This window comes from Symphodus melops, assembly GCF_947650265.1.
Source record: "Symphodus melops genome assembly, chromosome: 10".
Classification (NCBI taxonomy): domain Eukaryota; kingdom Metazoa; phylum Chordata; class Actinopteri; order Labriformes; family Labridae; genus Symphodus; species Symphodus melops.
Window position 1 is genome coordinate 21,132,395 of NC_136700.1, and position 9,267 is coordinate 21,141,661.

The 9,267-nt window shown below is 40.4% G+C and overlaps 1 protein-coding gene across 1 annotated transcript in view; it reads left to right on the forward strand.

Annotated features, from left to right (window-relative positions):
• The window catches only part of LOC306830018 (alpha-2-macroglobulin-like protein 1), a 40,360-nt gene extending 32,079 nt beyond the window's left edge, over positions 1-8,281 (forward strand). The window contains exons 17-31 of the mRNA XM_079353235.1: positions 240-465; positions 915-1,041; positions 1,295-1,478; positions 3,011-3,204; positions 3,617-3,692; positions 4,090-4,246; positions 4,498-4,572; positions 5,237-5,399; positions 5,481-5,668; positions 5,980-6,192; positions 6,745-6,869; positions 7,395-7,485; positions 7,564-7,632; positions 7,716-7,821; positions 8,188-8,281. Of these exons, the coding sequence (XP_079209361.1) occupies positions 240-465; positions 915-1,041; positions 1,295-1,478; positions 3,011-3,204; positions 3,617-3,692; positions 4,090-4,246; positions 4,498-4,572; positions 5,237-5,399; positions 5,481-5,668; positions 5,980-6,192; positions 6,745-6,869; positions 7,395-7,485; positions 7,564-7,632; positions 7,716-7,821; positions 8,188-8,243 (2,050 nt within the window). The 3' untranslated portion in view covers positions 8,244-8,281. The remainder of the gene's footprint in view (positions 1-239; positions 466-914; positions 1,042-1,294; positions 1,479-3,010; positions 3,205-3,616; positions 3,693-4,089; positions 4,247-4,497; positions 4,573-5,236; positions 5,400-5,480; positions 5,669-5,979; positions 6,193-6,744; positions 6,870-7,394; positions 7,486-7,563; positions 7,633-7,715; positions 7,822-8,187) is intronic.
• The last annotated feature ends 986 nt before the right edge of the window (positions 8,282-9,267 follow it).

The following is a 9,267-nucleotide window of genomic DNA, read 5'->3' on the forward strand; positions in this document are numbered from 1 at the left end:
CAGGATCACATCAGCCAATCAAAGAAAAGAGACGAGAACTTGATAAAAATGGATTGACTTAAGAGTTGTTTGTTGATCCATCCTACACTGCTTTGATGCTGATGAACTGGTTGTCATCAGGTTTGAAAGCACTGTGCAAACTGGTAATGCTGTTATTCAGAGTGACACTTAATGTAACATTTCCTGATTTCTTCAAGTCATAATGCAGACCTAGGCGTTCATTATTTTTTCTGCTTCAGGGAGACTGGAACAAAGGATGTGCCCGTCACTGTCCCTGACACCATCACCACCTGGGAGACGGAGGCTTTTTGTTTGTCACCTCAGGGTTTTGGTTTAGCTCCTCGTAAAGAGCTCACCGTCTTCCAGCCTTTCTTCCTGGAGCTCAGCCTGCCTTACTCCATCATCCGAGGCGAGAACTTTGAGCTGAAGGCGACCGTCTTTAACTACCTGTCCAGCTGCATCATGGTAACCAATGTTTATAGTCAGATTATGCTGTGGCATCCCTTCTGCAGTGAGACAAACATTTTAATCTTCAAGAGCCCCTGGGGTCACCTGGAGTTTACCCCCGCTGCACTGAGAGGATCCTGTTTATCTTTTTACTGAGTTTAACTATAAATATTAAAAAAATATATGTGGTCATGTGAAGGGGTTAAAGTAAATAGTTAGTTGAAAATACTCCATTAAAGCAGATATAGCTTCAGGACTACAACAACGTACTTGTGTCTCTTAACTTCCTGAAATCAGTTAAAATAATGTCAACAAAAAACTTTAACGCCCGCAGTCACATAATCAACTTTATTTTCTGGATGAAAAGCTTATCGATGTCATTATGAAGAGCTTGTTTGGATCTTTTTTTAGATCAATGGTTGTTTGCGTTTTGAACATGATAAAATACAGTTGTCTCTTTTCAACAGGTCACTGTGACTCCAGCCCCCTCCTTGGATTACACGCTCACCCCCCTCTCTGGTGACCAGTACACGTCATGTTTATGTGCCAACGAGCGCAAGACCCTCAGCTGGATCATGGATGCCACAGCTTTAGGTGATGGTCAAGTCTATTTGTGTTTGTTTTTAAACTGGTTGTTTTCACTCATGCACTCTGAAAATGTTGAGTAAATGTCAGACCAAGCCGCTCAAAAACAATTTTATACTCGTCACCATTCTCCTAAAAAACCCTACAAACTAGTATATAAAGCTACCTTTTTGCCGACACTGAAATGGATTTAAAAATGTTCTCATACAAGTGTAAACAGGCTGTCTGGCATATTGTTGATGATGTTCTCACTTTGTTTCAGGGGTTATGAACGTGTCTGTGACTGCTGAGGCTGTGGCGTCTCACACTTCATGTAACAATGAGATTGTGAGCGTGCCGGAGAGAGGCCGCGTCGACGTGGTCACAAAATCCCTCATTGTAAAGGTTTGTACCTTACAACACAATGAAAAAGGATCTCTAACTCATACAGAGAAACTTCAACCGATGTATCAGGGTGTTATTAATCGACGCACTCACCCTGCTTTTACTTGGGTCAGGCGTCTTCAACAGCATTATTTTTGTATTTGAAAAACTTGACAACTTACAGTATTCAAGTCATACTATTTTTGTGTGATCCTGCAGAGCGATCAGTCAATGTTTACATTTATTTGAAGGATTAGTTAGTCTTTAACACTAATGAATCAGCAATGATTAGCTTTTCTTTTCTGTAGTATCCCAATATTATCATTAGCATCTCATGCTAAATATGTGGAAGTGACATCATTTCTGCTCCTCAGGCTGAAGGAACTGAGGTGATCAAGACCCACAACTGGCTGCTCTGTCCCAAAGGTCAGTGTGGAAAAAGCAAAAGATTCTTCCCCACATCATCATGTTGGCCTTTTTGAATTTTATTCTGAGTCCTCGTTTTGTTCTTCTCTGTAAAGGATTTGTTTTGTGTTTACAGATGAGACTTTGACAGAGGAAGTCGAGATATCGCTCCCTGAGAATGTGATCCAAGGATCTGCCCGTGCTCATGTTTCAGTCCTGGGTAAACTGATGATTTCTCTTTGCTGCAGTGGAGTGATTGTCTTCACAGCTATTAACAGAATTCAATGTGTGGCTTTGTCCTGAAAGGATTTATGGACCTTAGTATTCATGGTGTTTAAAAAGAGCTAAGTAATAAAGGTGGCGGAAAGCTCAATGAACCTCAGTCACCAATCTTTCTTAGAAGACATTTCTTCTCAACTCATTGAACAGTTTTTTTTTTTTTTAGATAATTCTGGCATTCCCCAACATTTTCTTTTCTGGGATTTGTTGCTGTAGGTAAAGACAAAATCAACAGTCAAGACTCAGAAGTTTACTTACACACATCTAAGTGCTGAAACGTCCTTATCTAATCAAATACCCAAACATCCAGAACATAAATCTCTGTGCTATATAAGCCACTCGGAGAGACCCCCCAAAACAAATGATGACACTATCTTCCTTAGTGGTGAATCTGATGGGTCAAAGTTCACAACGTGCAGCTGTGTATCCCAGCATGCTACACTGGTTTATTGGTCACACAGGTATACAGAAAATGACGCAGCACCCCGAGATGACAAAATAGGTTTAATAGTATATTAGATAGGATTCAAATGTATACAACTTGTATTAAATCAGTTTGTCTAACTTACAAATGAAATGATGAATGCAAACTAAGAGCTTCAGTCTAAAATGTCTTTGCCTACATATGTTGTTGTCTACATATGTTTCTAACTTCTGTCACTTTTACCTTCAGATTTCAGATGAAAGGATTTGATTTCTCTTCAGCTGGCATATAAACACTCTAATGTGGTACAAGTCCTTCCGACTGTTTGTAGATTTTCTTTTTAGCTCAGGAAAAATCCCAGATAAGAAACCTTTGGTGAATGTGAAAACTGTGTCGGTGGGTTTTTTTTTTTTTTTCCTTTCATAAGACCCAGTGTTGCCGATCTGCTAAACTTTTAACCATTTACAGTCAAATTGAAAGTGTCCACAATTGCAGCAATTAATGAAGTCTGTGTTTTTGTTCAGGTGACATCCTGGGCCGAGCTCTGAAGAACCTGGACGGGCTGCTGCGGATGCCATATGGATGTGGCGAGCAGAACATGGCTCTTCTGGCCCCGAACATCTACATCCTCCAATACCTGAAGAACACACTGCAGCTGACCCCGGCCATCATGGAGAAGGCTGGCAACTTCCTGACCAGTGGTGTGTATCTGTTGTTTTCTTAGGGATGCAATAAATAAAATAATTAGTCAGTCTCCTCCATCTTTCAACTAACCTCATCGTTTTTACTTACTTAGAATAAATGTTGCATGATGTGTTAAAAACAAAAGATTCCTGCAGTTAGGATAGTTACACAGATGCAATAGAAGCTTGGTCTCCACATGGTTGTCATAGTAACATCACATTTACAACCAATAAAGAAACAAACCTAATCAAAAAAAATCTTGAATTCAAGAAGAGCTCATATACTGAGGGACATAACGAAACGTCAGCATCGCCTCCAACTTCCTCTCTGTGAATCTTCCTGAATATTTCCCGCCGTGTTCTCACATCAGCTCACCTGTTGAAAGTGTTCAATACAGTCAATATGTTTTCATCTGTGATTGTTTAACAGGCTACCAGAGACAGCTGAACTACAAGCATCATGGAGGAGCTTACAGCACATTTGGAAGAGGATCAGGGAACACTTGGTGAGAACATTACTGAATCCTATCCACATGTTCTGTGTAGACATGTTTCTATTTCTCCATTATGCATTCAGGTTGTTGTTGTGAATGTCTAATCTAAGTAAGGTTAAGATCCTTGTATGGTTGGATGTAGTGCAGGACAAACACTCTTTCAGTCTTTCATTTCTTTAGCTGCATTATCAATCTTTTGATACTACTCAGAGACATGGAAATAAATGCTTAAGCCCCTTGTTGTTGTTACTTCTCTAGAGAGACAGGAAATATAAGGGGATGTCGTGCACCAAACAAAGGCAGGATTGGGAGTAAAGAGGTTCATTATCCAGAATAAACTAACACCCTGCAGCCAATCAGAATCAAGTCTTCACTTAGATGTTGGTGTAACTTTGTTTCATGTTCTCAGGCTGACGGCTTTCGTGCTGAGATCCTTCGCCAAAGCACAGTTGTTCGTCTTCATCGACCCAGAAAAGATTTCAGAGTCAAAGTCTTGGCTGGTGAGCAAACAGCAGGAACATGGATGTTTCCAACAGTTGGGGAAACTCTTCCACAACAGAATGAAGGTAAACACAAACTGTCTGTGTAGAAATGACAGACCAGTCAGCTCTGTGGGTCAAATTTGAAAAAAAAGGCTTTATCGGCACATATTTACATTTCCAAGGTGAAAATGATTCTGTAAATAGAGACGGAAGAGCTGATTTGTTTCATATCTTATCAGCTTAGAGAAAACTGTGTGCAGAATTGTAATTTTGATTAAACTTTAGTGTTATTGTATCGTTGGACATCCCTGTCACCGTTTGCTTTCTCTCTTCAGGGCGGCGTCTCTGATGAAGTGACTCTCAGTGCGTACATCACTGCTGCCTTCTTGGAGATGAACTCGTCTGTTAATGTAAGTACAGACTTGTTCAACAGCTTTGTTGTGTGTTATATTATAGAGGTAAAACAACAACGTCACACTGAATTAAAAAGAGGAGTCGAGGGGTGTCGAGAATGCCCAAATTAAAATCTTAAAGAAAGTGTAGGTGACTACAGCTGATGTGTGCTGTCAATGATTTAACCAATCAGAGAGCAGTAGAGCACCAGGAGCTGCAGCATGTGCTTCACTAAAGAGACACATTCAGAACAAACAGAGGTTTGAGCTTTCTGTCAGGACAAACGGTTCCATCAAAAACACAAAAAGAAGCTCTGGACAGCCAAAGTGAAAGTCAGTCAGTGAAACGGCTTTAACTGATTCTGCTGACTGTTTACCTTTTGTGCCATTCATCTCTGGAGGCTGATGTGATTTGTATCTCGCAAACTTTAATTGTTTTCTTCACTTAACCGTGAAAATAAGAGACGGACAAGTCTGGACACGTCTTCTAGGTTTTCTTTATCCAGGTCATTTCTGCATTTACCCAAATGGTACCTCATGGTCACCATTTCAGTGACGCACAGATGACTATTTATTAAAACAAGATTATTTTAAATGTCAGAGTTTTGACGTCACATTTTAATTTATTTATCACGATGATTACTTCCTTATCAGATCATGTGGCTTCTTAAACGTGTTGCAGGATCCTGTGGTGAAAAGCAGCTTGTCCTGCCTCAGGGAGTCCATCAGTGACCTCAGCAACACCTACGCCACCGCTCTGCTGGCGTACGTCTTCACCCTGGCAGGTGACATGGAGACCCGTGCTCACCTTCTGAGACACCTTGACACAGTTGCAATACAAAAAGGTGAGTCTTCCCCCTCAAGGAACCCCCTCTGGTATCGAAGCTCTGACAGTATAGCTCACCATGAGTGTGTTTGTGTTTCAGGAGGTTACCTCCACTGGTCTCAGAGCGCAACAGACACCTCCTCTCTGTCTGTGGAGATCAGCTCTTATGTGCTGCTGGCCAAACTCAGCATCTCTTCTCCCACTGCTGAAGACCTGGGATACTCCACCCGCATCGTCAGATGGCTGACCACTCAGCAGAACTATTTTGGAGGCTTCTCCTCCACACAGGTAACCCTGAAATAGAGTCAAAGTGAACTTTTTTAGAAGAGAAATACACTACAAAAAATGTTCTCAGACAAGCCTGTGACTCAACTAGAAACTCTTTTTATAAACCAAGTTAGCCAACAAATTTGATTGTACACAAATGCATCAGGAAGGGAAGAAGGAAAGCACAGTTACAAAACATCTAAAGTCTTTTGTTTTCTTTAAATGTATTTTCTATAGTTTTAGTTGTTTCTGGCATTGCTTTTGTCAGCCATCATTTCCTCCTGTAAATAAAGCCTTCATAACAAATACTACTGATCTCGTGTTTGTCGTAGGACACAGTGGTGGCTCTCCAGGCTTTGGCTCTCTACTCCACCCTGGTGTTCAGTCCAAAAGGTTCCAGCACGGTGACGATCCAGTCTCCCAGCATGCAGCTGTTCTTCGACGTGAACCAAGAAAACAAGCTGCTCTACCAGGAGCAGGTGCTGCAGGGCGGGGCCGAAAAGTACAGCCTGCAGGTGAAGGGAACGGCGTGTGCTTCAGCGCAGGTCAGTAAACGTGTAAACAAATTGTTGCTGATAACACTAATAGAATCCTCTTGATGAACATGTGGTATGTTTTATTTCTGTCTCCACTGTGACCCATTCACACAACACTATCTGTCCTGTAAAGGGAGAAAACAAGTTTTAGGTTCACTGCTCCTGCAGCTTGGACTCTGCTGCAGGAGGATTTGTGTCTGGGGGAGCGGGTCTCTTAAATGTGTTAAAAAGTAGACTGAAGATCCATCAGGTTACAGATATTAATAATACTTTTCTGCTCTGTGACGGAGATGTTGAATGTGTTTCTGCCTGTCTTACATCAGGACACTTTCAGGAAAGACCTTCTTAATCTCAATGAGGCTTTACTGTTGAAATGAATCTGATGTCAAATTTCTTTGAGTTATTTTCTGTCTTCAAGTTTATTTAAAGTCAAATATCGCAGCAAGTTTCTCACAGTCACAGCGCCAGTACATGTTTGGCCTTTACATGCTGCAAAGAAAAAATGTACAGCTTCAAAATCAGGTGAGAAGAGTTGAAGATCGTTGTAAACTTGTTTTCCAGATTTCTCTTCACTACAACATCCCAACTCCAACTGCTGTCCGCACGTTGATGGTGAATGTCGAACCAGAAGCTGACTGTGGCAGCGCCTCTAACAGACGCAGGCTTTCCCTGAAATTCAAGAGCTTGTAAGTTAAATTTCTACACAAACTGGAACCAAATTCCAAATAACTTCATAATGGATCACTCGCATACCTACAAACCGCACACAAACACTTTAAGTGTTTGTTTGAATCAGAGGTTGTCTTTTTGACTTTTTTGCCTTTTTTATGAAGCGGGCTCAAAAGCTGTACAATCCTGATTTGTGTATCCTAGTAAAACGCCTTACTGACTACTGTAGTAAAAGGCACCTGATATTTGCAGCAGCACCCAAACGTCCCCTTTTTCCTCGCCTATCACAGGATGTAAAATAGAATGCATACGTATACTCTGTACATGTATAAGCTGTAATGTTGAGAACAAATGAAAGGACACATCTTGTGGTCAATGACTGATTTTGACTTCCAAGAATTATCTGACAAAACCTACACTGCAGTGAAAACATCAATCTAATGATGTCTTTGTTGTCAGGCCAATAACTGTTGTATGAAGGAGCTCACAGTGCACTGAGTACAGGATAAGTCCCTGTGTAACTAATTTACTGGTGTGTACAGATACAGCGGAGCGGAGAACAATACAAACATGGTGATCCTGGATATCAAAATGCTCTCTGGATTTATCCCAGACCCAGAGTCTTTGAAGAAGGTCAGTTATACCTCATTGTTAACCTGAGAGATGATGATGTCACCATGATGGTGATAATAATTTGCTGTCTCCTCACAGCTCAAAAGCGCCCCGCTAGTGGATCGTGTGGAAGAAAAGAAAGATCATGTTATGGTTTATTTTACGGAGGTGAGATGAGTCAAAGTGAGAAATAAAAAGTAATGCTCTGCACATTAGTTTCAAACATTATTGTCTGTTTTCTTTTCTAATAGTTGCCGAAAGACACCCCCATCAATCATGAGTTAGCGCTCATTCAGAAGCTCTCGGTGCAGAACTTGAAGCCAGCTGTTGTCAAGATCTACGACTACTACCAGCCAAGTGAGCTAAAATTACATTCTTTAAAGACAAAGGCTGACTGTCTGCTAAACACCACAGCCTTTGTCTTTAAAGTACCTTTTTATTTGTAACTCTAAAAAGTCACTGCTGTTCCAGGTTGGATTGGGGAGCTCAAAGCCAGAGGTAGCCAGAGTCTCTAGCACAGCTGTCTGCATGCTAGAAGCCTACTTTTATTTGACTGTGAAGCAGAGTTGTTTAGGCCTGAGGGATAAATGGGGTCTTTTAAGAGATGAGCCAAGATTGGAACAGCCTTCCCTCAATGATCTCTAAATGCAACAAGAAAGCTATCATTTTATTTAATTGGCTCAGTAATTTGTTTTTGATCGTTTCCTTCTTTTTCCTTCTCAGGTGACCAGGCTGAGACTCAGTACATCTACCCCTGTGTTACAGGAAACAAAGTGTGAGAGCGGCTTGCTTTCCAAACATTAAGTCATCAGATATTTATTCTTAATTTGTTTTCACACATGCACTCTGAATAATTTCCTTTTTTAAGTTTACTTTTTTAAGGCAGGTTGAACCCCAAATCTTCCAGAGTTGGTTATTCACACATGCACCTGTGTGTGAGGCTATCCCTGTCTGATACATCCTCCTTTGACCCCACTGGTCTAAGGAGGCAAGATGTAATGTAAACAGCAGGACAATCAAAAAGCTGTCTTTTCATTTGCAGCCTGAACACTGATGTTGTCTTGATGCTTCCAGTAAGAGTCTAAAATAAACCTCAGTTTTATTCCAAGTCACGTCTGCTTGAGTGTATTTATTTTGTTATAAATGTATTTATTTTTTGACCACTTGATGGCAGCACAATATGCCGTTGTCCAAATTAAAATGAAAATCAAAAAATCTTAAACTCATCTAAGTGGATTACAAGGAGGAACATGTAATGAGACTGGTGCAGGGTTATATTTAGTAAAATGATTTGGAATAATATAGCTGTAAGCAGAAATATTGTTTAAGGGCTATTAACCTGTGACCTCTTCATTCTTACTGACCTTGGATATCATCTGATTTATGGTTATGGTGGTTGATCTTACACGTATTGAGCTCTTTTCTAAATTGCCTAAATTAAACTTAATGAACAGTAAAGAAACAGTTTTCACAGAAGCGTGATCCATTTTGTCGTCGCAGCAAAAAAAAATTATTTGGAGATGCATAGAAATGCTTAATTAACTTTAGAGTCTTAACCAAGCACCCGGGGGCATCATTACAGAGTGATAGAGTCCTGGCTGAACCTTGTTTTTGTGCACATGTTTAAAGTTACTACACTCATTTCTACTCTTTATTTAGATGGTCAAAATCAATTTTTTTGTCCAGAGCTTGTGATTGTTTTTGTAATCACCCTCTATCTAGACAAAACAATTCTGACATGAACTAATCCATCGAATATTGTCCTTCACAAATTAAAGTGTAAAGCAAATTTGAAAATTACAT